This window comes from Poromitra crassiceps, assembly GCF_964638095.1.
Source record: "Poromitra crassiceps genome assembly, chromosome: 3".
In the NCBI taxonomy this organism is placed as follows: Eukaryota; Metazoa; Chordata; class Actinopteri; order Beryciformes; family Melamphaidae; genus Poromitra; species Poromitra crassiceps.
In genome coordinates this window covers 2,515,819-2,543,318 of record NC_139625.1, presented here as the reverse complement: position 1 = coordinate 2,543,318, position 27,500 = coordinate 2,515,819, and the positions used below count along the sequence as shown (strand labels likewise).

The 27,500-nt window shown below is 47.8% G+C and overlaps 1 protein-coding gene across 1 annotated transcript in view; it reads left to right on the top strand.

The window, feature by feature from the left end:
- qkia (QKI, KH domain containing, RNA binding a) overlaps nt 1-27,500 on the top strand; it is a 173,588-nt gene that overhangs the window by 71,351 nt on the left and 74,737 nt on the right. Inside the window, exons 3-4 of the mRNA XM_083633543.1 lie at nt 5,313-5,429; nt 26,923-27,066. Of these exons, the coding sequence (XP_083489669.1) occupies nt 5,313-5,429; nt 26,923-27,066 (261 nt within the window). The remainder of the gene's footprint in view (nt 1-5,312; nt 5,430-26,922; nt 27,067-27,500) is intronic.

Here is a 27,500-nt window from a genome sequence, read left to right as displayed (position 1 = left end):
GAGTTCGGGGCTGCACGATAAATCCATTTTGAATCGTAATTCGAATGAATTAATTAGGACAATTTAAAAGAATGACAAATGTTAAATCGATTAGGATACGGCGGCTCTTCTCTCATGTACGCGTGCTGCTTCCTCGTCCCTCCTCCTCGCTGTGAAGTCTCTCTGAAGGCCGTGGCTACTAAAGACAGCAGCGTGACACACTTATTTCAACACCTCCAGGAAAGCACACATCGGAGTGTGAGCAGCGTGTTGCACTCCGGGCTGCACAAGATAACCAGAGACACACACACACACACACACACACACACACACACACACACACACACACACACTTTTCACGAACACAGACGTTCTCACCGGACGGTGAAATGTTGCCTTTAGGACACGTAACAACAAAACAATAAGTGGGACCACGGAGAAGTTGACATCTTGTGCTTGTGGCTGTAACGTTGGCAGCCTCAGCCTCACTCACCCTGTCTGTCTGAATCTCCTCCTCCTGCCTCAGCCTCACTCACCCTGTCTGTCTGAATCTCCTCCTCCTGCTATCGCAGTTACCCGCATACCCGTGTCAAGAGACTGCAGGTTAGCAAGCCACAGACGGGAAGTTAGGCATAGCGGCGCCAACCTAAGGCAGGAAGTTGGGTTGACCTGCCTTCAGAGTAAAAGCCTAAATTGTCACTTATGAGAGAGAGAAAAATTGAGCTGTGCAGGGCAACAAATGGTTAGAGAAGTATTAATAGTATAACAAAAAATCCTATTGTGAGAGGTACCCTACGCATATGGACCCAATTTCGTAAACATTTTGGGCATACGCAAGCCCTGGAGTCCGTGCCCCTTACCTTGAACCCCCTTTTTAAACCTTCTTTGACAGATACAGCATTTCAGTTGTGGTATGGAAAGGGAAAACGTTGTGTGGAGGACCTTTTCATTGATGGGACGTTTGGTTCCTTTGATCATTTTGTTAAAAAGTACAACTTACCACAGTCTCACTTTTACAGGTACCTACAAATTCGCGATTTCACCCGCACACATTTCTCAACATTCCCATCTTAAACCTCTGGCTTGCCCATTTGAGATGAGTATCTGAAACTTAATCCCTATTTACCAGGCTGCGTATCAAATTTATGTTGTATGATTCAAGAAATGGAAGACTATTCGCTGCGCCACCTGAAAGTACAGTGGGAGGAAGACTTGGACACGGAGCTCTCTGACGAAATCTGGAAAAATGCTATCAGTAAAATACATAAATCTTCTGTCTGTATCAGACATGGTGTGGTACAGTTTAAGATACTTCACCGCTTACACCTTTGTAAAGCCAAACTGGCCCGGATATATCCTGGCTCAGACCCAAATTGCATCAGATGCCATCAGTTTCCGGGTACTCTGGGCCACACGTTTTGGACTTGCCCAAAATTGTTCACATTCTGGTCGGACATTTTTAATACATTCTCATATATATGTCAAAAACAGATTGACCCAGATCCAATTACTGCAATATTTGGGGTTGCCCCTAGCAACAGTGGGATATCCAGACATCAATCAGATCTAATGGCCTTTTCAACATTACTAGCTCGCCGGCTTATTCTTTTTAGCTGGAAATCGCCCACACCTCCATCACACTCACGCTGGATTCGGGAGGTAATGTCATTTCTTAAGCTAGAAAAAGTCAGATGCACAGTCCAGGGCTCTCTGGAAAAGTTTGAAATGACTTGGCACCCCTTCTTAGATTATTATCATAAGGAATTTGACGCAAGAACTTTAGATTAGTAGCCCCCAACACCTCTACCCTACCCTCTTCCCACCCTCCTCTTGTTCTTTCCTTGTCTCTATTTTTTTTCTTTCTTTCTTTCTTTTTACACTTGGTTGTCATTGCATCGCAATTATTCAGGAGATTGTATACATGCATGACATCATGCAACCTTGCACCTATTTTGTATTGTCTGTCTTCTACGAGTTTTGTTTTTTCTTGTTTGTATTGTTTAAAAATGAATAAAAACAATTTGAAAAAAAAAAAAAAATAGTATAACAAAAAAATCAAATTGAAAAATAAAATTTTGAGAGAAAAAATCTGAGATTTTACTTTTAGGCCAAATCGAAAAGCCCTATTGGTCCATTTCAGGAGCTTGCTGCTGGAAGGTTTGGCGTTGCGATATTTGCACATCCAAGTCTTTCATAAAAAGTAGGCTAGTAGCCTACGTTATTACCTCGCAGGCTCGCAAGCATTGTGAACTTCCGTGGGCACTGGGCACTATAGGCTACTCTCTCTCTCTCTCTCTTTAAATTGATGTTTCTCATCTCCTCCCGATCAGGAATGCCGGCTTTTCTTTTCGCAAGCCAGAGATGATGGATTATATGATATTATTGCCTCTTCTAGAGCTTTCTAGCACACATCAGTTGACCACAAACAGGCAACATGCGTCGCAAACGGCAGTAAAAACCCTGATTGAGACCCATATTCCGAATGCGCTGTATGCATGATCAAAGAATACTCCTAAAACCTGAATAATACTGGAATAGCCCACGTCTTAATTGGAAAATGCTAAATTCGGAAAAAGGGCAAATTTGGAAAATGCAACTGGAATATGCTGTTTACATGACCCTTATCAAATGCAGAATATTGTCATTTTGCGAATAATAGTAGACTGTGCATGTAAACGTAGTCACTGTTCGTTGTAAAAACTCTGGAGCGCAACAGTTCTGCCTCTGATGGTCAAGGAAAGCTTCCCACTGCCCCTTGAGCTTTGGAATATTTGATCTTTGGAATTATTTTGTGTGCATAATATAAATATCCCATTTAATGGTGTCATAGATCTTGTACCCATCATGCTCTCTGCCAGCCGCTGCGTGCAACGTGGGCGGGTTTGTTGACCGCATCATCATCCTGCTCTCCTCCTCTCTCCTCCTTTCTTAATGCATCATCATCCTGCTCTCCTCCTCTCTCCTCCTCCTTTCTTAATGCATCATCATCCTGCTCTCCTCCTCTCTCCTCCTCCTTTCTTAATGCATCATCATCCTGCTCTCCTCCTCTCTCCTCCTCCTTTCTTAATGCATCATCATCCTGCTCTCCTCCTCTCTCCTCCTCCTTTCTTAATGCATCATCATCCTGCTCTCCTCCTCTCTCCTCCTCCTTTCTTAATGCATCATCATCCTGCTCTCCTCCTCTCTCCTCCTCCTTTCTTAATGCATCATCATCCTGCTCTCCTCCTCTCTCCTCCTCCTTTCTTAATGCATCATCATCCTGCTCTCCTCCTCTCTCCTCCTCCTTTCTTAATGCATCATCATCCTGCTCTCCTCCTCTCTCCTCCTCCTTTCTTAATGCATCATCATCCTGCTCTCCTCCTCTCTCCTCCTCCTTTCTTAATGCATCATCATCCTGCTCTCCTCCTCTCTCCTCCTCCTTTCTTAATGCATCATCATCCTGCTCTCCTCCTCTCTCCTCCTCCTTTCTTAATGCATCATCATCCTGCTCTCCTCCTCTCTCCTCCTCCTTTCTTAATGCATCATCATCCTGCTCTCCTCCTCTCTCCTCCTCCTTTCTTAATGCATCATCATCCTGCTCTCCTCCTCTCTCCTCCTCCTTTCTTAATGCATCATCATCCTGCTCCCCTCCTCTCTCCTCCTCCTTTCTTAATGCATCATCACCCTGCTCTCCTCCTCTCTCCTCCTCCTTTCTTAATGCATCATCATCCTGCTCTCCTCCTCTCTCCTCCTCCTTTCTTAATGCATCATCATCCTGCTCTCCTCCTCTCTCCTCCTCCTTTCTTAATGCATCATCATCCTGCTCCCCTCCTCTCTCCTCCTCCTTTCTTAATGCATCATCATCCTGCTCCCCTCCTCTCTCCTCCTCCTTTCTTAATGCATCATCATCCTGCTCCCCTCCTCTCTCCTCCTCCTTTCTTAATGCATCATCACCCTGCTCCCCTCCTCTCTCCTCCTCCTTTCTTAATGCATCATCATCCTGCTCTCCTCCTCTCTCCTCCTCCTTTCTTAATGCATCATCATCCTGCTCTCCTCCTCTCTCCTCCTCCTTTCTTAATGCATCATCATCCTGCTCTCCTCCTCTCTCCTCCTCCTTTCTTAATGCATCATCATCCTGCTCTCCTCCTCTCTCCTCCTCCTTTCTTAATGCATCATCATCCTGCTCTCCTCCTCTCTCCTCCTCCTTTCTTAATGCATCATCATCCTGCTCTCCTCCTCTCTCCTCCTCCTTTCTTAATGCATCATCATCCTGCTCTCCTCCTCTCTCCTCCTCCTTTCTTAATGCATCATCATCCTGCTCCCCTCCTCTCTCCTCCTCCTTTCTTAATGCATCATCATCCTGCTCCCCTCCTCTCTCCTCCTCCTTTCTTAATGCATCATCATCCTGCTCCCCTCCTCTCTCCTCCTCCTTTCTTAATGCATCATCATCCTGCTCCCCTCCTCTCTCCTCCTCCTTTCCTTCTGTTTTCATTTTGGCTGAAAATGCCGTTGGATTATTTCAACACATTGTGCCTTCATCCTGGTGTGGAGAGGATTAGGTGGGTAAATACGTTTCCTCTTGCTACAAAGCTGCAAAGCCACTCAGCAGTAAAAGGAGGCCTCGATAAGAGAATAGTGTCAAGCAGAGGGCGCCACCTTACGACTCACCGCCCCTTTAAGACCCCCTAGCCCCCTCCTCCCTCCAGTCTACTTCCCTGTAGTTACATTTCTATTTCCCTTCCAGAGAAAGATTTCTGTTTTTGTATGTTTCTAAGCAGGCTTTGCACAATGTAAGGCAATAATAAAGTAATAAAGTGTGGTCCAGCGCGTGATCAGACCAGACACCTGCTGGTGGACACAATGACCACTCACCTTCTCTGGACACAAAGTAAAGGTCACAACTGTGACAACTCATAACCAGCATCCAAAATTAACTGTTTTGTCCGCCGGCCAAATAGCTAGTGAATGTTCAGACCTGTGTGTGTGTGTGTGTGTGTGTGTGTGTCTGCCTGCCTGCATGCCTGGTGAATGAATAACATCTAGCAGCCATATTGCATATGCCAGCATTGGGCTGGTGCTAACTCTGTACCGTGCTCATAACATGTGCGCACACACGCAGTACAACTTGAGGCTTTGCATTGAAGCCGTGTGATTGGTCATGATTCAGAAGGGAATTCTAAGTGCTCATTAAAGCCTCTCTCCAGTGTGCTCTGATTTCAAACGGTGAGGTCCTGATGTGAAATCACGCTGTAATGCTAATTTAAAGGTCTTCATCTCCTGTACTCTGGATTTGGTTGTAGTCTATAGACTGACTCATCTCCTGCACTCTTGTCTCTCTGTGTGTCTCTCTGCAGTATAACTTTGTGGGGAGGATCCTGGGCCCTCGTGGACTCACAGCCAAGCAGCTGGAAGCTGAGACGGGATGCAAGATCATGGTGCGAGGCAAGAGCTCCATGAGAGACAGGAAGAAGGTAAGCTCATCAGCGCTGACGGGACCACCTCAGCTCACGGCTCAGAAGAATCTTGGCCACATGTGAAGTGTAACCGGGATGGATGCTTGTGCCATTATAACCTTAGCAGAGTGAAGAATGTCTCCATCACAGATCCAAGAGACCAAATTGTCTCTTTTTTATTTCTTCAATATTATTATTATTATTATTTTTAACACAAACAGGACAGAACAGGCTCAGAAAAGAAAGAAGAAAAACAACAACAACAATGCCTACATATATATTTGATATTCAATATTACAGTGTGGTGCTACTCACCACGCTGTAATACTGCTACTCACCACATAGTGTTTATTACAGCGTGGTGCTACTCACCACGCTGTAATACTGCTACTCACCACATAGTGTTTATGTGCTTGTGAGGGATATTACAGCGTGGTGCTACTCACCACATAGTGTTTATGTGCTTGTGAGGGATATTACAGCGTGGTGCTACTCACCACATAGTGTTTATGTGCTTGTGAGGGATATTACAGCGTGGTGCTACTCACCACATAGTGTTTATGTGCTTGTGAGGGATATTACAGCGTGGTGCTACTCACCACATAGTGTTTATGTGCTTGTGAGGGATATTACAGCGTGGTGCTACTCACCACATAGTGTTTATGTGCTTGTGAGGGATATTACAGCGTGGTGCTACTCACCACATAGTGTTTATGTGCTTGTGAGGGATATTACAGCATGGTGCTACTCACCACATAGTGTTTATGTGCTTGTGAGGGATATTACAGCGTGGTGCTACTCACCACATAGTGTTTATGTGCTTGTGAGGGATATTACACATGGGATCCCACGCAATGGGTCCATGAGAATCCAGCCAGGCGAGTTCACCTGTCGCCCCTAACCTCATCGAGGTAGGCCAGAAACGGATCCCAGACAGCCGAAAACTTCTTAAGTGAGTTGGTCCTCAGGAACCTAAGTCTCTCCATCCGTATAACATGTCCGTCAACCACAATTGAAAAGAAGGTGAAGAAGGGGACTTCCATTCCTTCAGAATTAGTTTTTTTTTGGCAACAGTTGTCCCTTGTGTTAGAGGCTGCTGCACAGCTGTAGGGAAGTTCAGAGAGGACTCCAAGCAGCTGAAGATGGAGAGTTCTGCTTCCGGCTGGAGGGTTATTTTGTTGGCCTTAGAGCACCAATCAAATATTCCCAGGATCCTGTTAGCAAAGGGCAGAACCAGAAGGCATGAGATAGTGTGCCATCTGACACCTGACACCTGTCACACAGTGCTGAGACAGAAGGGAAGAACTTGTGTAACTTATGCTTGGAATAGTGAAGACGGTGAACAACTTTAAATTGGATCAGCTGGTGTCTGCTATTAACTGAGCAGAGTTGTACCACAGAGAGACTCCTTTCCCATACAATGTCAGATAAATCAATACCAAGTTCCCTCTGCCACGCCTCTCTAATCCTCTCAGTAGAGGCCGTGGTGCAGTTGTCAAACAGACATACAAACCTAGAAATACGATGCATGGAGTGAGGAGGGCTCAGCAAAACATTGAAAAAAGCATGTTAACCAAATCGTCTTGTCTATTTAATGCATTTGATTTCCTGGTAACATTTTTATTTTGGCAGAGTATCTTGTAGATCCCACTTTCTCACACAAGTAAATGTAAAGAGCAAAGAAACATTTTATTTCCAGGATAAAACCCTTTATCTTGCATTTTGAGATGTTGCCCAACAACAAGAAACTTGGCGAGTCTATACTCTCGCACACCAAACACACCCACTGGCCCTGTAGACACATCTGAGATGGGCGCACACCTACACACACACCTACACACACACACACGCACACACACACACACACACACACACACACACACACACACACACACACACACACACACACACACACACACACACACACACACACACACACACAGTTGACGCCTGGTGGCTGTGTCCAGACATCTGATAGGGCTGGCTGTGCAGTGGAAAGTGCAGGAGGCAGCAGTAAAGCAGACAGCCAAGGCCAGGGGGCTGCCTCTATTTCTGGACCTGCTCAACTCAGATTGGGGACATGAAAGGCCAGGGTCCTGGACGTACGCATGCTGACATCCTGCGGCCGGGGGAAAGGAGAGGTTTCCTCCAAACATCTATCAAAGTATCAAATTGTTCGGGGGCCAAGCACCACAGGCACAGGAACCCTGGTGTTCTTTCTTTTCTCACAGACCATAAGTTGGTGGGTAGGTTTCAGATCTCCCCAACCTACTTCCCCACGCCCCATCAAGCACAAACAATAATCCTTCTGGGCCAGATGGAGGCAGACTGCAACAAGCATCTTTTAACTTTTAGACAATAACTCCTGGACTGTGTGGTGTGCCACCATCAAGCAATTTTGCAAATTGCCATATCTCAGGCATCCATGTGTGCCACGCAAATGGCCAGTTGTTGCCAGTGACTTATTTGGAGTGTTTTGTGAGTCAATTAGGGCCGTCAAAATTTGGCCCAAATTTATATTTGAATATTCCCTCTAAAGAAAGAATATTTTCATTTGAATATATTCAAATATTAAACATATAAATAAAAAACATTTTTTTGCGTGCCTGGCGAGGCAAACCAATGAAGCCAGGGCTTATATAACTACTTGGTATACTTATTTTAACTTTTTTTCCAACATAAACATTGTTTTTTCATATTTATTCAGTCAGTACTAATACAGTAGTCTACACTTTTGTAATGTTTTTAAATAACCAAGCAAACAATGTATGTTTTTATGTTGCCCTCTTACCCGGTTAAATGTAAAATAATAATAATAATAATAAAATCGAATATAAATTTATAAAATCTAATATACATTTTAATATTCGAATAGTCTTTTAATTTTTTTATTTGAATATATATTTGAATATAGAATATTCTTTGACAGCCCTAGAGTCAATTTCCATTAATATAATGCTAGTGATTATAGCTCATTTACTGACTATAGCTCCTTTTAATATGAATCTGGTGCGTGTGTGGCGACTGCACATTTCGAGATGAGTAGAAGGCACTTGCTTGCCTCTTTGTGTTGTGGTGCAGGGAATCCAATCCCCCAGAAGATCCATTTCCAAAAGAAAAAAAGACGATTCCCGCACACACACTTCCCCTCTCTGCATCGATTTATTTAAAAAGTGTCAACGTTTCGGCCACAAGGACATTTTCTCAAGACGACACATTTCAAGCCACACGTGTTTATTTAGCTTTGGCATTTAGCTTTGGCGTTGTAGATTTTTTTCTCCTTCTCTTTTGTCGTTGCTTGTATCTCTGTCTCTGTTGCTCTAATTTGCCAGGCAGCGGTGCTCGACTACGCAGCGTTTACATAAGGCTGAAGAAGTGTGTTTCATCTCCTCTCCTTTGTGCACACACACACACACACACACACACACACACACACACACACACACACACACACACACACACACACACACACACACACACACACACACAGCCTACAGGGCCTTCTCTCTCTCACAGCCCCGCTGGGATGCTACACAGATTCCCAGGAGTCACAATGGTAGAAGATCTAGTTTGCTGCAGGGCCTTAGCTTTTTCTGTCCTCTTTTTCTGCGCCTCGTCCATTCTCAGTTTAATTTGCAGCTCTTCTCCTCCTCTTCATGATCACACGACACGATGAAGGTGTCAGCTTAATATGCTTCTTTTTTGGAATTGGATGTAGCGGTAGTTAAATATGGGGGGGACGCGCTCAAGTGTGCACAAATGTGCGCACCCACACGCCTCATTTAGAACGTGCTCTCAGCTCATGGCATGAATCTGTGATGATTTTAACCTCTTAGCATCTTAAAACTGAATGACACGCACCTGCTGGCTTTTCTGTGTGGATACGGGACGGGCCTGTCTGACGCCCCCGGGTAATTATAGCACTATGAACGGCCCGCGCACAGTGAGACATTCATACAAAATAATACAGATTAGCAGCAGGATTTTCTTTAGTTTACCCAGTGTTTGGATGTGGATAATATGATGCAGTCTGGGAATAACCCAGTATTTAGAACGTGTTGCATAGATTGCCCTGACTGGTCCTCTAGCAGTGTACCCCTTCAGCACAGTGTACCCCTTCAGCTGTGTTTCCATGCCAATAGTACCCCCTCACTCATGTTGATGTGTTGGTGATGCTCCTAAATGTGTTCTATAACTTTTAGTGGAATATGCAGACGTACAAGTAAATCTATACCAAATATATGTATACAGTATATATATATATATATATATATATATGTATATATATATATATATGTATATATGTTAGTGAATCTTCACTGGCCTCACGATTCGATTACGATTCAGAGGGCTACGATTCGATTCGATTACGATTATCGATGCATCTCGATGCATCTTCAATCGATGCATCACTTTTTTCCCCAATACGTGATTTATTTTTTCTCACTTTCTTTTTTCTCACTGTGTGGCTACTTTTAAAATAAAAGTGCATTTGGAATTGCATTGTATTATGATCCAAATAAACAACTGCATGTACTTCCATTATAATTTATTCGATTATTATTATTATTATTATTTTTTTTTTAATAATCGATTTTTGACATTTGTGAATCGATGCAGAATCATGCACATCCGCATCGCGATGCATCTTATAATCGATTATTTTTGACACCCTTAACACTTTCAGTGCCACGGCCCTTGGGCAAAAGGTTGCTTGCTGTGCCACATAGGCCGCAATGCATTTTAAAACAGTCATATAATTTCTTTAATAATTACTATGTAAACACTGAACACGCACAAATAACGATGAGACTCTCTTCTATCACCTGCAAAAAAAAGTTTATTGATCCCATTTTCCGTTCTTTAGTTATGAGCCGGAGAAGATAGCTTGATTGAACGAAAAACAGAGCTTTTTTTCTACGAGCTGAGATAATGAGCCTTTTGTGAAATTAAACATTTTAAGCACATCACTGACTCTGAAGCTAATTTTCTGATGTAGTCACACCTCAAAAATAATTTCCTTCAATAAAACAGTGAAGGCAAGGGAATTTTGTTTGGAAGAATAATATTTTTAGCTGAAACCAGCAGCGCTGGCGCCTGCATGCGCTGCTGGTTGCAGCTTCTTGCTGATCTTTTGCTGCTGGTGGGCATCGGATATTCTGGCTTGCGTTTGCCAACCCTGTCCTGCTGTCTGGGTCTGTGTTGTGTACTTGGCTCTGCGTGCCCACCTCCCCCCCTCCTCCTCCCCTCCCCCCCCCCCGTTGTGGGAGGAGTGTCTCTCTGCTCTGCTGTTTTCTCTGCCTGTGCCTGTGCCTGCCAGCACTAAAAAAGTCCGCTAGATCCTGCTTTTTTACAGCCGCGTGTACCAGCTCCCATGCTTCGAGTTGAGAATAATAACAAATCCACGGCTGATCATGTGTTGCAGCGGACACGGAGGCTGTTGCAGCGGACATCGAGGTGCTCAATTGTGATAGCAGATTGGCTGCTGCAGGGGCACAGCTAAACGTTGCTTCAATGAAGCCGCTGCATACGGACGGATGCGATGCGATTTCCTTCCCCCCAATGACTTCTTCTGTGTGTTTCACTCCACGTTCTCTCATCTGGAGAGCGCTGTCGCCACCTAAGGGTTCTGTAAAATAGGTTAGACACATTCAATACCTCTGAATATTGTAAGAGGCGATGTAAGAGGCATAGATCGACACCCCCCCGTCAAAAAAAAAAATTCGAGTTATTGACGCCATTTGGCGTCGCTGGCACTCTACGGTAAATTTCTAATGACGCCATATGGCGTCGCTGGCACTGAATGTGTTAATATATGTATGTATCAGCTGAGCTGCTGGTGTTTGGGCTTGGTCTCTTTTGTCCTTTTGTAACCAGGCCCCCCTAAACCTGTATCTGGACTTGGAGCGATAGCAACTGGACGTTTTGAGTAGGGGTGGGGGAAAAAATCGATTCACCTAAGTATCGCGATTTTTAATGTCACGATTTTTTGAATCGATCTTTTATTCCAGAATCGATAATCGCAATTTTTTTTTTTTTTTTTTTTTTTTTTTTTTGGGTGCTTGCGGTCAGGCCACTCACTGAACAGCAGGCCAGGCGCCGCCTACTGGTTTACTAGTGGTTTTATTACTTTATTAGTTAGTCTGAAGTAATAATTACACTTCAGGGTTAAAGTGGGTGCATCTCATTGTAAAATTGGACTTCAAACGGTCCAAATCTGGCTTCAAAAGGCCCAAATTGGGCTTCAAACGGCCCAAATTTCATGCGCGTCGGCCCATATCGGCCTGGCCTGCTTGGTATCTAATGCCCGGCCTGAATTATGATCCCAGTCCGCCCCTGTTTTTAACTATATCGCCCAGCCCTACTCATGATATACAATATACAGTCTCTAGTGTATGATTAAACTTTTTCCATGTTCTAATCTAGTGTAAAAAAGCAAACAAACTGAAAAAATAAAAGAAAAAAATAAACAAAAATCGCAATAAATTGTAATATCGAATCGCAATAATCGTAGAATCGCAATACTTAAGAATCGCAATATAAATCGAATCGGCACCCAAGAATCGTGATAGTATCGAATCGGGAGATAAGTGAATCGCCACAGCCCTAGTTTTGAGCCATTTGTAGCATAACAGTTGTACAGTCGACACTTGTCTAGGGGGGGGGGAACTAGCACACACGTACCATGTTAACAATAGGCTTATGAAATGACTTGGAATATATATCTATTTTTTTTATCGTTTTTGGAAGTAAATTGTCATCCCCAATCTTTCCAAGTACCCCCTGCAAGCTGCTCACGTACCCCTAGGTGTACACGTACCCCTGGTTGGGAATCACTGCTCTAGTGGTTATTTATAAAGCGTATGATATTAAACGGGCCTGAATGTTGAAAAAGAGATTTTTTTGTCTGTACAATTGAAGGCCCTGCCTGTAGATTCCCGTGCATTTTTAGATCGCCTGTCATTTTCACTGTGGACAGTTGATAAAACACAACGTTTTAAGACTCTGCAATGCTGACACACCTGACAAGAGATGGTTAGTATCAATAGCAGGTTAGCTTGTCGTAGCCGCGGCTCAGTAGCAGACAAAGCCACCGCGCGTAGCCTCCAGTGGTTCAGTCTGATGCCCTGTGGCAGCAGCAGCAGCAGCAGCAGCAGCAGCTTAGCTGCTGTGTTTATTCAGGATCCATTAGGCAGCATTTTGATCCTCTCAATAATTCAGCTGGCTGCTCCCTGCTGGGCTGCACCGCCCGGCAGCCCACTGGAGCTACACAGAGAGGCACTGGAGCTACACAGAGAGGCACAGAGACTAGAGCTACACAGAGAGGCACTGGAGCTACACAGAGAGACACTGGAGCTACACAGAGAGGCACTGGAGCTACACAGAGAGGCACTGGAGCTACACAGAGAGACACTGGAGCTACACAGAGAGGCACTGGAGCTACACAGAGAGGCACTGGAGCTACACAGAGAGGCACTGGAGCTACACAGAGAGGCACTGGAGCTACACAGAGAGGCACTGGAGCTACACAGAGAGGCACTGGAGCTACACAGAGAGGCACAGAGACTAGAGCTACACAGAGAGGCACTGAGACTAGAGCTACACAGAGAGGCACTGGAGCTACACAGAGAGGCACAGAGACTAGAGCTACACAGAGAGGCACTGAGACTAGAGCTACACAGAGAGGCACTGGAGCTACACAGATAGACACTGGAGCTACACAGAGAGGCACTGGAGCTACACAGAGAGGCACAGAGACTAGAGCTACACAGAGAGGCACTGGAGCTACACAGAGAGGCACTGGAGCTACACAGAGAGGCACAGAGACTAGAGCTACACAGAGAGGCACTGGAGCTACACAGAGAGGCACAGAGACTAGAGCTACACAGAGAGGCACAGAGACTAGAGCTACACAGAGAGGCACAGAGACTAGAGCTACACAGAAAGGCACAGAGACTAGAGCTACACAGAGAGGCACAGAGACTAGAGCTACACAGAGAGACACAGAGACTAGAGCTACACAGAGAGGCACAGAGACTAGAGCTACACAGAGAGGCACAGAGACTAGAGCTACACAGAGAGGCACAGAGACTAGAGCTACACAGAGAGACACAGAGACTAGAGCTACACAGAGAGGCACAGAGACTAGAGCTACACACAGACTAGAGCTACACACAGACTGGAGCTACACACAGACTGGAGCTACACACAAGCAAAACACTAATGAGGGTTTCAAACGTCCATGATTGCAATTTGGAAACCCTCATTAGTGTTTTGCTTGCACCTGTGTTTACCCTGCCTTTTCGGCACAAAATGGCCCCCTGTGAAAAGGGTCTATTGCTCTGTACCAAATGAATTAGCTTTGATTTGTTTGTTTTTTCGCTGATTGTCCCTCCACATAAGAGCTCTCACACACACACACACACACACACACACACACACACACACACACACACACACCTTTTCATTGCTCAAGAAGTAACGTGTGTCATTGGTAATCAGTAGGTTTAAAGTTGATTGGCCTGTTGGCCACTTGTTGTGTTTGGACTTTTAGCTGACCAGCTCGGAGCTGCTGATTGCTTGGCCCAGTGCAGAGCCCAAAGCTTGTTTGTGCTTTATGAAGTGTTAACAGGGAGCTATTATGTTGATGAGGAAAACACAGCAATGTCCAGATCTTTCCTCCAGAAACAAAAGGCTTCTAGGGACACGGGAAAGGAGATGGCAGGAGTTGTAGGCAGTGCTGCCATCTGCTTTATTGGTGCTATAATGTATATCATTCCGTCTGAGCAGGTGTTTAATAGAAGCTCTTAAAGGTTTAGTCTGGTTGTCTTTCTCCTACGCGTTGCCGTCCGGACACTGCCATGACCTGCTCAGGGCTGTCCTCTGTTGCCCTTAATACTTCCTCCTCCCTGCCCTCATTCACATTTACATTCAGATTCCCACTTGAAACAGCCTATGTTTTAGAGAGAGAAAGTAAGTGCTCCTAAAAGTATTTCACTAGTTATCATTGTGATTTAATTGATTCCATATTTCAGGCTTATCATAGTTGTGATTAGATTTAATTGATTTCATATTTCAGGTATATCATAGTTGTGATTAGATTTAATTGATTTCATATTTCAGGTATATCATAGTTGTGATTACATTTAATTGATTTCATATTTCAGGTATATCATAGTTGTGATTAGATTTAATTGATTTCATATTTCAGGTATATCATAGTTGTGATTAGATTTAATTGATTTCATATTTCAGGTATATCATAGTTGTGATTAGATTTAATTGATTTCATATTTCAGGTATATCATAGTTGTGATTACATTTAATTGATTTCATATTTCAGGTATATCATAGTTGTGATTAGATTTAATTGATTTCATATTTCAGGTATATCATAGTTGTGATTAGATTTAATTGATTTCATATTTCAGGTATATCATAGTTGTGATTAGATTTAATTGATTTCATATTTCAGGTATATCATAGTTGTGATTAGATTTAGTTGATTTCATATTTCAGGTATATCATAGTTGTGATTAGATTTAATTGATTTCATATTTCAGGTATATCATAGTTGTGATTAGATTTAGTTGATTTCATATTTCAGGTATATCATAGTTGTGATTAGATTTAATTGATTTCATATTTCAGGTATATCATAGTTGTGATTAGATTTAGTTGATTTCATATTTCAGGTATATCATAGTTGTGATTACATTTAATTTATTTCATATTTCAGGTATATCATAGTTGTGATCCTTCTTCTTCTGGGGCCTAGTCTGTCCTCTCTTGTCCTTCAGTCCTCCCAAAGCACCTCTGCCTGACGTTTCAGGCCCAACTGCCTCGACCCCAGTTGGGTGTGGCCTTGGGTATCGGGAGGGGGGGGGGGGGGAGACGACTGAGCAACAGCTGCGTTGTAACAGTCTGATATGTTTCAGTCATGAGTCCTGAGCCCGTTAGAGAGGGTTAGATGTTGGCACCATGCACTCAGGTCATGTGGGGGCAGCAGGAGGGTGGAGGTAAGGCCTATAGAAAGAGGGAGGAGACAGGACTCAGGTCATGTGGGGCAGCAGGAGGGTGGAGGTAAGGCCTATGGAAAGAGGGAGGAGACAGGACTCAGGTCATGTGGGGGCAGCAGGAGGGTGGAGGTAAGGCCTATAGAAAGAGGGAGGAGACAGGGCTCAGGTCATGTGGGGGCAGCAGGAGGGTGGAGGTAAGGCCTATAGAAAGAGGGAGGAGACAGGGCTCAGGTCATGTGGGGCAGCAGGAGGGTGGAGGTAAGGCCTATGGAAAGAGGGAGGAGACAGGACTCAGGTCATGTGGGGGCAGCAGGAGGGTGGAGGTAAGGCCTATAGAAAGAGGGAGGAGACAGGGCTCAGGTCATGTAGGGGCAGCAGGAGGGTGGAGGTAAGGTCTATGGAAAGAGGGAGGAGACAGGGCTCAGGTCATGTGGGGCAGCAGGAGGGTGGAGGTAAGGCCTATGGAAAGAGGGAGGAGACAGGGCTCAGGTCATGTGGGGCAGCAGGAGGGTGGAGGTAAGGCCTATGGAAAGAGGGAGGAGACAGGGCTCAGGTCATGTGGGGGCAGCAGGAGGGTGGAGGTAAGGCCTATGGAAAGAGGGAGGAGACAGGGCTCAGGTCATGTGGGGGCAGCAGGAGGGTGGAGGTAAGGCCTATAGAAAGAGGGAGGAGACAGGGCTCAGGTCATGTGGGGGCAGCAGGAGGGTGGAGGTAAGGCCTATGGAAAGAGGGAGGAGACAGGGCTCAGGTCATGTAGGGGCAGCAGGAGGGTGGAGGTAAGGTCTATGGAAAGAGGGAGGAGACAGGGCTCAGGTCATGTGGGGCAGCAGGAGGGTGGAGGTAAGGCCTATGGAAAGAGGGAGGAGACAGGGCTCAGGTCATGTGGGGGCAGCAGGAGGGTGGAGGTAAGGCCTATGGAAAGAGGGAGGAGACAGGGCTCAGGTCATGTGGGGGCAGCAGGAGGGTGGAGGTAAGGCCTATGGAAAGAGGGAGGAGACAGGGCTCAGGTCATGTAGGGGCAGCAGGAGGGTGGAGGTAAGGCCTATAGAAAGAGGGAGGAGACAGGGCTCAGGTCATGTAGGGGCAGCAGGAGGGTGGAGGTAAGGCCTATAGAAAGAGGGAGGAGACAGGGCTCAGGTCATGTGGGGGCAGCAGGAGGGTGGAGGTAAGGCCTATGGAAAGAGGGAGGAGACAGGGCTCAGGTCATGTAGGGGCAGCAGGAGGGTGGAGGTAAGGCCTATGGAAAGAGGGAGGAGACAGGGCTCAGGTCATGTAGGGGCAGCAGGAGGGTGGAGGTAAGGCCTATGGAAAGAGGGAGGAGACAGGGCTCAGGTCATGTGGGGGCAGCAGGAGGGTGGAGGTAAGGCTATAGAAAGAGGGAGGAGACAGGGCTCAGGTCATGTGGGGGCAGCAGGAGGGTGGAGGTAAGACCTATAGAAAGAGGGAGGAGACAGGGCTCAGGTCATGTGGGGGCAGCAGGAGGGTGGAGGTAAGGCTATAGAAAGAGGGAGGAGACAGGGCTCAGGTCATGTGGGGGCAGCAGGAGGGTGGAGGTAAGGCCTATAGAAAGAGGGAGGAGACAGGGCTCAGGTCATGTAGGGGCAGCAGGAGGGTGGAGGTAAGGCCTATGGAAAGAGGGAGGAGACAGGGCTCAGGTCATGTAGGGGCAGCAGGAGGGTGGAGGTAAGGCCTATAGAAAGAGGGAGGAGACAGGGCTCAGGTCATGTAGGGGCAGCAGGAGGGTGGAGGTAAGGCCTATAGAAAGAGGGAGGAGACAGGGCTCAGGTCATGTGGGGGCAGCAGGAGGGTGGAGGTAAGGCCTATGGAAAGAGGGAGGAGACAGGGCTCAGGTCATGTGGGGGCAGCAGGAGGGTGGAGGTAAGGCCTATAGAAAGAGGGAGGAGACAGGGCTCAGGTCATGTGGGGGCAGCAGGAGGGTGGAGGTAAGGCCTATAGAAAGAGGGAGGAGACAGGACTCAGGTCATGTGGGGGCAGCAGGAGGGTGGAGGTAAGGTCTATAGAAAGAGGGAGGAGACAGGGCTCAGGTCATGTGGGGGCAGCAGGAGGGTGGAGGTAAGGCCTATAGAAAGAGGGAGGAGACAGGGCTCAGGTCATGTGGGGGCAGCAGGAGGGTGGAGGTAAGACCTATGGAAAGAGGGAGGAGACAGGGCTCAGGTCATGTGGGGGCAGCAGGAGGGTGGAGGTAAGGCCTATAGAAAGAGGGAGGAGACAGGGCTCAGGTCATGTAGGGGCAGCAGGAGGGTGGAGGTAAGGCCTATAGAAAGAGGGAGGAGACAGGGCTCAGGTCATGTGGGGGCAGCAGGAGGGTGGAGGTAAGGCCTATGGAAAGAGGGAGGAGACAGGACTCAGGTCATGTGGGGGCAGCAGGAGGGTGGAGGTAAGGCCTATAGAAAGAGGGAGGAGACAGGGCTCAGGTCATGTGGGGGCAGCAGGAGGGTGGAGGTAAGGCCTATAGAAAGAGGGAGGAGACAGGGCTCAGGTCATGTGGGGGCAGCAGGAGGGTGGAGGTAAGGCCTATAGAAAGAGGGAGGAGACAGGGCTCAGGTCATGTGGGGGCAGCAGGAGGGTGGAGGTAAGGCCTATAGAAAGAGGGAGGAGACAGGACTCAGGTCATGTAGGGGCAGCAGGAGGGTGGAGGTAAGACCTATGGAAAGAGGGAGGAGACAGGGCTCAGGTCATGTGGGGGCAGCAGGAGGGTGGAGGTAAGGCCTATAGAAAGAGGGAGGAGACAGGGCTCAGGTCATGTGGGGGCAGCAGGAGGGTGGAGGTAAGGCCTATGGAAAGAGGGAGGAGACAGGGCTCAGGTCATGTGGGGGCAGCAGGAGGGTGGAGGTAAGGCCTATAGAAAGAGGGAGGAGACAGGGCTCAGGTCATGTGGGGGCAGCAGGAGGGTGGAGGTAAGACCTATGGAAAGAGGGAGGAGACAGGGCTCAGGTCATGTGGGGGCAGCAGGAGGGTGGAGGTAAGGCCTATAGAAAGAGGGAGGAGACAGGGCTCAGGTCATGTAGGGGCAGCAGGAGGGTGGAGGTAAGACCTATGGAAAGAGGGAGGAGACAGGGCTCAGGTCATGTGGGGGCAGCAGGAGGGTGGAGGTAAGGCCTATAGAAAGAGGGAGGAGACAGGGCTCAGGTCATGTGGGGGCAGCAGGAGGGTGGAGGTAAGGCCTATGGAAAGAGGGAGGAGACAGGGCTCAGGTCATGTGGGGGCAGCAGGAGGGTGGAGGTAAGGCCTATAGAAAGAGGGAGGAGACAGGGCTCAGGTCATGTAGGGGCAGCAGGAGGGTGGAGGTAAGACCTATAGAAAGAGGGAGGAGACAGGGCTCAGGTCATGTGGGGGCAGCAGGAGGGTGGAGGTAAGGCTATAGAAAGAGGGAGGAGACAGGGCTCAGGTCATGTGGGGGCAGCAGGAGGGTGGAGGTAAGGCCTATAGAAAGAGGGAGGAGACAGGGCTCAGGTCATGTGGGGGCAGCAGGAGGGTGGAGGTAAGGCCTATAGAAAGAGGGAGGAGACAGGGCTCAGGTCATGTGGGGCAGCAGGAGGGTGGAGGTAAGGCCTATGGAAAGAGGGAGGAGACAGGGCTCAGGTCATGTGGGGGCAGCAGGAGGGTGGAGGTAAGGCCTATAGAAAGAGGGAGGAGACAGGGCTCAGGTCATGTAGGGGCAACAGGAGGGTGGAGGTAAGGCCTATAGAAAGAGGGAGGCAAGCCAGCAGGCAAACAGGTGTTTGGCAGACGATGGAAGTCAGGCAACATTAGCTGACTAGAGCTCTTTCTTTCTAATCCTATTCTTAGATTTATAGCTGTTTGCTTATAGACGAGACGCTCTGTGTGTTCACACGTTGCATATTTAGTGAAAGGTGATGAGGCTCTGGTGTCAGGTGTTCTAGCCGTGGCATCTGATGTCAGCCTGCGTTGGACGTGCTCTTCAATGCCTTCCCAGGATTCCGTTCATGGCTTGCCTTGTCTCACCCTCCTCACCTCACCCTGCCACCCTCACCCCCCTCACCTCACCCTGCCACCCTCCCCCTCCTCACCTCACCCTGCCACCCTCCCCCTCCTCACCTCACCCTGCCACCCTCACCCCCCTCACCTCCCTCCCCTCACCTCACCCTGCCACCCTCACCCTCCTCACCTCACCCTGCCACCCTCCTCACCTCACCCTGCCACCCTCACCCTCCTCACCTCACCCTGCCACCCTCACCCTCCTCACCTCACCCTGCCACCCTCACCCTCCTCACCTCACCCTGCCACCCTCACCCTCCTCACCTCACCCTGCCACCCTCACCCTCCTCACCTCACCCTGCCACCCTCCCCCTCCTCACCTCACCCTGCCACCCTCACCCTCCTCACCTCACCCTGCCACCCTCACCCTCCTCACCTCACCCTGCCACCCTCACCCTCCTCACCTCACCCTGCCACCCTCACCCTCCTCACCTCACCCTGCCACCCTCACCCTCCTCACCTCACCCTGCCACCCTCACCCTCCTCACCTCACCCTGCCACCCTCCCCCTCCTCACCTCACCCTGCCACCCTCACCCCCCTCACCTCACCCTGCCACCCTCCCTCTCTCCTCCCTCCCTCCTGTTTGTCATGCTGTCACTTTCTCTCAGAGGGCACACACTGACCTTGTTCACAGGCAGTCATGCTGGTGTGTGTGTGTGTGTGTGTGTGTGTGTGTGTGTGTGTGTGTGTGTGTGTACAGTTCCTTCCCTGCCTTAAATACAGCCCTAACAGAATCAGGCTCTCCCAGCATTGACTACTGCAGACGTATAACTAGCGCTGTTGAAATGAGTTTTGGTATTCAAATATAATTAGATTTGCATAAATATGAATCGAACTGGAGTATTAATTTGCAATGCGTTAACGATGCTTCTCTCCCCTCCCCTCTCCCTCTCTTCACACGCACGCGTCCGTGGTTCTCGCCTCACCTCGGGAGTGTTCGGCTTGAGGCGGAGATGTTTGGTGGAGCTGTTATTTTCCACAGTGTTTTGTCTTGCTGCCCTCAGCCTCTGGTGGAATCAAATCCATCTCCTTGATCAGCCAACAATACGGTCGTTTTCAATTGTTTGAGAGAGAAAAAGACCGTCTGGACTAGGCTGCAGGGGGCAACTGGCGGCCCGCGGGCCACCTCACTCAGTGTGGCCCCTGGGTCAATTTCCCCCCCCCAAAAAAAATGTATAAGGTTGACGTTTTAGGTTAGGTTAGGTTAGACTACCAACACCTGTGTTTTTATTTTACTGTACCACGCAGAACATGGCACTAATGGCGTTAGCATTGTCCATCCGCATACTGTTTAACGTTAGCATTTGAGCTAACGCTATTGTAACAAACTATATCCAGGAAGCACATTGCACATGCAACATTACTAATCTGATTAATATCACATATTTTGGTGATGTACCCCAATCAAATTGCTGCAGTGGGCTGTTTTAAAGCTAGAGCAAAGTTTCTGATTTGAATATGAAACATATAAATGTTGGTATAATAAACTTTGATTACCAGTCCTTTTCATCAAATTAGTAGCTATAATTGGGAGTGATGGTGTTACAGTAGGCTACTGGTGGAAGTGCACGGTCACAATCTGGCCCTCTGGTAGCGAGGACATGTTGTGTGGCTCCTCTCTGTCATCCCTGCTGTAGTGATTTAATTGTAACGTTACTTACAAACATTTTGTCCCGTTCTTCTTAACTCATTGAGTGCCAGCCACTTTTGGAGAACGGACGCTCCCAGTGCCAGAGTTTCAGAGCGTTTTCAGTGATTTCTCGAGGCCCACAGAATATTGTGTGATATTACTATGTAAACACCGAACACGCAAAAAGAACAAGGAGACTCTATTGTATCATCAGCAAAAAAAAGTTTATTGATACCATTTTCCGTTCTTTAGTTATCAGCCGGAGAAGATAGGTCAAAAACAGCAAATACAGGCATTTCTATCTACGGTAGAAGCTGAGATATTCAGCCTTTTGTGAAATGCAGCATTTCAAGCACATTCACTGACTCTAGCTAATATTTTCTGATGTAGTGACGTGGTGTAGTTGTGTGCTGCCCTGGGTGCCCCACCCCCCTCTCCCCCCCTCAGCTACAAACTCCTCCCCACACTAGTAACACACAGCCTCACGCACCCAGCGTCTATTTTCGGAGTGCTTTTTGTGCGCCGCCTCCCAGGCAGCGCGACAAGGAAATGCCAAACCGGACTGCAGGGAAAGGTTTGGCACTTCGGCGTCGGGTGCTGCCTTTCTGGCGGCTAATCGTGTGAAGAAACTATGCAGACAGACAGATGCAGAGGAGCTCAGTTGTGTGCGCGGATTGACTGCTGTTGCCAGGCACCGTCAGTTGCAGCCAGAGCAATCTACATGGCTCTGGGCTGCAGCATGAGCGCTTTCTCTTTGATCACTGCTTTTTCAGGCTATATTTCGGACATTTCTCTAATCTGGAGAGCACTGCCGCCACCTAATGAGTCCGTAAAATAGGTTATACAGCTTCAATAGCTACAATATTTGTACAGGACATACATAAGGCTTTGATCCACGTCCCACCGTCAAAAAAGGCAATTGACGAACATACTCGTCCTTGGCACTCTACGTTACTAAACGAAATGACGAACATACTCGTCCATGGCACTCAATGAGTTAATAGCCTGCATCATCATGGGATCACATAGCAGCACCAAAGTCACGTCCTCTCCTGCATGCAGCAGACAAACCAAGGGATTTCATCCGCCATTCATTTTTCCATCTACATTTCCTAAAATGCTTATAGAAATAGTTTTACTTGGTCAAACCAAACGATCCAACTATGTTTAGAATCAGGAGAGACCTAACATTTCACCCGGACTGAAACAAAATACAAATGTTTACTTTTTTACCACTTTTATTTTTAAATTTTTATTAATTCGAAATTCATAAAAAAAATCGAATCTAAATCTAATATTAAATTAATAAAACCACTGAAAATCGAATTGGATTATAGAGGAGGATTGACAGCCCTCACACCACACACACACACACACACACACACACACACACACACACACACACACACACACACACACACGCACGCACACACACAGTGATTAACAGGGGGTAATATGTTGCTGTTGGCAGAGCAGGTGTACCTGGATGGAGGATGTAAGGTGTTTTCTTGGCTGGTTCCCTGCAGGCAGGCAGAGGTAGAGGCCCAAACGGGCCCGTCTGTCTGTCTGTGTCTGTCTGTCTGTCTTTCTGTGTGTGTGTCTGTCTGTCTGTCTGTCTGTCTGTCTGTCTGTCTGTCTGTCTGTCTGCGTCCCGTCTACAATTGTGCTGAGTCAGCTTCCAGTCCCCATGTCCCCTAATGGGCCATAAGCAAACAGCCATAGTGAAGGAATGGCCTGGCTGCTGAAACTAGCCCCGCCCCCAGCCCTGCTGTGTGGAAAAGGGGAAAACGAGAGAGGAATATTGAACTTTCTTCTGCGTGTGTGTGTCTGTGTGTGTGTGTTTGTGTGTGTGTGTGTGTGTGTGTGTGTGTGTGTGTGCATGTGGCAGTGTGTTGCAAAGAGCAGTGCCATGGCAACAGCTCTCTGCAGAGTAGAACGCAGGTGGGTGGCACTCAACTCTAGTGCTAAGCTGTGTGTGCGTGTGTGCGTTCCTGCTTCCCAGATGTTGGAGCCGTGTGTTTGTCACAATGTAGCGATGCTCGTGTGGCGTGTCACAAACATGTCAGGCGAGGCGGACCTCCCGCGGAGGTGTTTGTAAATTAGACACTCGCCCACAGTGGCCCTCGCCCCTCACACACGAGCAGTGATCTGACGTTTGAATCGCACCAGTTGTAAGGATGCACGATATATCGGCAGTCATATCGGTATCGGTCGATGTTGCAACGTTAATATCGGTATCAGCCAAAATTTCCACATTGAGAGGAAACGTGGTAAATCTATGATTTATGGGCTTTTCCAAATGTTTTGGAAATGAAAAAAAATCCATTCAATTTTCAAATTCATGTGTTTATCAGTATGTATCAAATTTGATTATCATAGAAATGTGTTTTTCTACAGATCATATCGACATCGGGGAAACACCGGTTATCGGCCATAAGGGCAATGTTAATATTGCTATCGGCCAAAATGTTCATATGGGTGCATCCCTGTCCCTAACCATTTTGTCTTCCTCAAAGAAGTGAAGCCTGGAAAGTTGTTTTCTAAAGGCTGTTTTAGTGATGCTGCTCCCGGCTAGAGATTTAACGTTATGAAAATGTCACATCACGATTATCATGACCAAAATGATCACGGTTATCGTATTATCGCGGTATTTGTAAAAAAAAAAATACAGAGAAAAAGTACTGAGAGACTCACTGAAATTATTTTCCGTTTTATATTGAAAACTCAGACCCAAAAAGGATTGATACCGTCACTGAAATCATTTCTCCACGGCTGCACGTTTGCATCTGGGAGACTGTTGCCAACTTTGGTTGATGATGAACAGTATTATACCATGTTTTTCAAAGCACTGTAATCACGGTTTTAATGATAATGAACATTTGAAACTGTGCGGTTATCGTCAGGAATTTGATCACGGTTATCATTCAAACCGGTTATCGTTACATACCTGCTCCCGGCCTGTGTGTGTGTCTGTGTGTACGTGTGTGTGTGTGTGTGTGTGTGTGTGTGTGTACGTGTGTGTGTGTGTATGTGTATGTGTGTGTGTGTGTGTGTGTGTACGTGTGTGTGTGTGTATGTGTGTGTGTGTGTGTGTGTGTGTACGTGTGTGTGTGTGTACGTGTGTGTGTGTGTATGTGTGTGTGTACGTGTGTGTGTGTGTACGTGTGTGTGTGTGTGTGTGTGTGTGTGTGTGTGTGTGTGTGTGTGTGTGTGTGTGTGTGTGTGTGTGTGTGTGTCTGCTCGCTGCTGGTCCTGTCAGCGGGCAGCCAGCAGAGGCAGCATGGCTACGCTAAGTGGAGGAAGGGGGATTTTAGTCTCTCTTCTTTTGATGGGAAAGCATCAATGTAGAAGCAGTTCACAGGTGCGTCTACATGTCCCACTCTGCCTCGTCACAAAGGACTCAGGTGTGATTGGGCCTTTTTTACAGAGGCTTCTGAAAGGCCTGCACCATTATCCCTCTTCCCCCACTCACATGGTGAAAGCACTTCCTATTTAATGGTGTTGAAAGGTGGAGGGGAGTGATGGTTCATGTTGAATACAGCCCTCTTTGCTGTTCACAGAGAGGGGGGGGAGTGATGGTTCATGTTGAATACAGCCCTCTTTGCTGTTCACAGAGAGGGGGGGGAGTGATGGTTCATGTTGAATACAGCCCTCTTTGCTGTTCACAGAGGGGGGGGGGGAGTGATGGTTCATGTTGAATACAGCCCTCTTTGCTGTTCACAGAGGGGGGGGAGTGATGGTTCATGTTGAATACAGCCCTCTTTGCTGTTCACAGAGGGGGGGGGGAGTGATGGTTCATGTTGAATACAGCCCTCTTTGCTGTTCACAGAGGGGGGGGGGGGGGGGTGATGCTTCATGTTGAATACAGCCCTCTTTGTTGTTCACAGAGAGGGGGGGGAGTGATGGTTCATGTTGAATACAGCCCTCTTTGCTGTTCACAGAGGGGGGGGGGGGTGATGGTTCATGTTGAATACAGCCCTCTTTGTTGTTCACAGAGGGGGGGGGGAGTGATGGTTCATGTTGAATACAGCCCTCTTTGCTGTTCACAGAGAGGGGGGGGAGTGATGGTTCATGTTGAATACAGCCCTCTTTGCTGTTCACAGAGGGGGGGGGGGGTGATGGTTCATGTTGAATACAGCCCTCTTTGCTGTTCACAGAGGGGGGGGGGAAGTGATGCTTCATGTTGAATACAGCCCTCTTTGCTGTTCACAGAGGTGGGGGGGGGGAGTGATGGTTCATGTTGAATACAGCCCTCTTTGCTGTTCACAGATGTGGGGGGGGGAGTGATGGTTCATGTTGAATACAGCCCTCTTTGCTGTTCACAGAGGGGGGGGGGGGTGATGGTTCATGCTGAATACAGCCCTCTTTGCTGTTCACAGAGGGGGGGGGGAGTGATGGTTCATGTTGAATACAGCCCTCTTTGCTGTTCACAGAGGTGGGGGGGAGTGATGGTTCATGTTGAATACAGCCCTCTGCTGTTCACAGAGGGGGGGGGGGGGTGATGGTTCATGTTGAATACAGCCCTCTTTGCTGTTCACAGAGGGGGGGGGGAGTGATGGTTCATGTTGAATACAGCCCTCTTTGCTGTTCACAGAGGGGGGGGGGGTGATGCTTCATGTTGAATACAGCCCTCTGCTGTTCACAGAGGTGGGGGGGGAGTGATGGTTCATGTTGAATACAGCCCTCTTTGTTGTTCACAGAGGGGGGGGGGAGTGATGCTTCATGTTGAATACAGCCCTCTTTGCTGTTCACAGAGGGGGGGGGGAGTGATGGTTCATGTTGAATACAGCCCTCTTTGTTGTTCACAGAGGGGGGGGGAGTGATGCTTCATGTTGAATACAGCCCTCTTTGCTGTTCACAGGGGGGGGGGGAGTGATGGTTCATGTTGAATACAGCCCTCTTTGCTGTTCACAGGGGGGGGGGGGGAGTGATGGTTCATGTTGAATACAGCCCTCTTTGCTGTTCAGAGAGGGGGGGGGAGTGATGCTTCATGTTGAATACAGCCCTCTTTGCTGTTCACAGAGGGGGGGGGGAGTGATGCTTCATGTTGAATACAGCCCTCTTTGCTGTTCACAGAGGGGGGGGGGGGAGTGATGCTTCATGTTGAATACAGCCCTCTTTGCTGTTCACAGAGGGGGGGGGGGAGTGATGCTTCATGTTGAATACAGCCCTCTTTGCTGTTCACAGAGGTGGGGGGGGAGTGATGGTTCATGTTGAATACAGCCCTCTTTGCTGTTCACAGAGGGGGGGGGAGTGATGGTTCATGTTGAATACAGCCCTCTTTGCTGTTCACAGAGGGGGGGGGAGTGATGGTTCATGTTGAATACAGCCCTCTTTGCTGCTCATTTGCCACCACCTTCCCTCTCTTTTCAGCAGGATAAGCGACTCGCTCCCAGAGCTAATTGTTACCTCGAGACGCTAACTGACCCGACGTGAAGCCGTCATGCAGTCCTGCTACACCTGCACCCGTATGCACATGCTGTCAGTCACAGTGGTGGTCCTCACAGTGGTCCTCCTCACAGTGGTCCTCCTCACAGTGGTCCTACTGAAGGTCAAAGACCCCCGACCCCCCTCTGATCCCTCCCTCCCTCCATCTTAGCTTGATATTTATTCTTATTATATATTTTCAAAGCTCCAGCTAAACAGCTGACTACGAGCCTGTCCTCCCCACCTGCCTCGGCTGTATGACTCTGCCTCTCGCAGCTCCACTTCCTCTGATATGCTGCTGTGTTACTGCACTGGCACTCTTAACACACCCACGCTGTCACGTCCATTCACCGTCTCTCTCTCTCTCTCTCTCTCTCTCTCTCTCTCTCTCTCTCTCTCTCTCTCTCTCTCCAGGAGGAACAGAACAGAGGGAAGCCGAACTGGGAGCACCTAAACGAAGACCTTCATGTGCTGATCACAGTGGAGGACACACAGGCCAGAGCGGAGATCAAGATGAGAAGAGCAGTGGAGGAGGTCAAGAAGCTCCTGGTACCTGCTGTGAGTACACACACATGCATACACACGCACACACACGTGCGCACGCACACACACACACGCACACACACACGGCTAGCTTAGCTTCCTATGGCCCCAGGAGGCACTTAGCATTCTCTACAGGAGCAGTCGTTCCAGTTTGCGGCTAAGTAAACAGAAGACCTGATTGCTTTGTGATTTGAATGTGGCAGGACTGAGAGGGAGGGGCCTGTGTGCTCCATGCCTTAAAGGAACACTCCGCCCATTTTCAACCAGCTTTGTATCATTAGAACATCAGTAGTATATCAGAAAACTGTAAATTGTTTTGAAGTCTGTCATTTAATTTGACAGTTATTGAGTGTCAAAGTGTGGACCAGTGACATCACTGGTCCACACTAACTCAAATTAATAACTCATTAACTCAAATCAACTCTCAATAACTGTCAAACTATTCATCA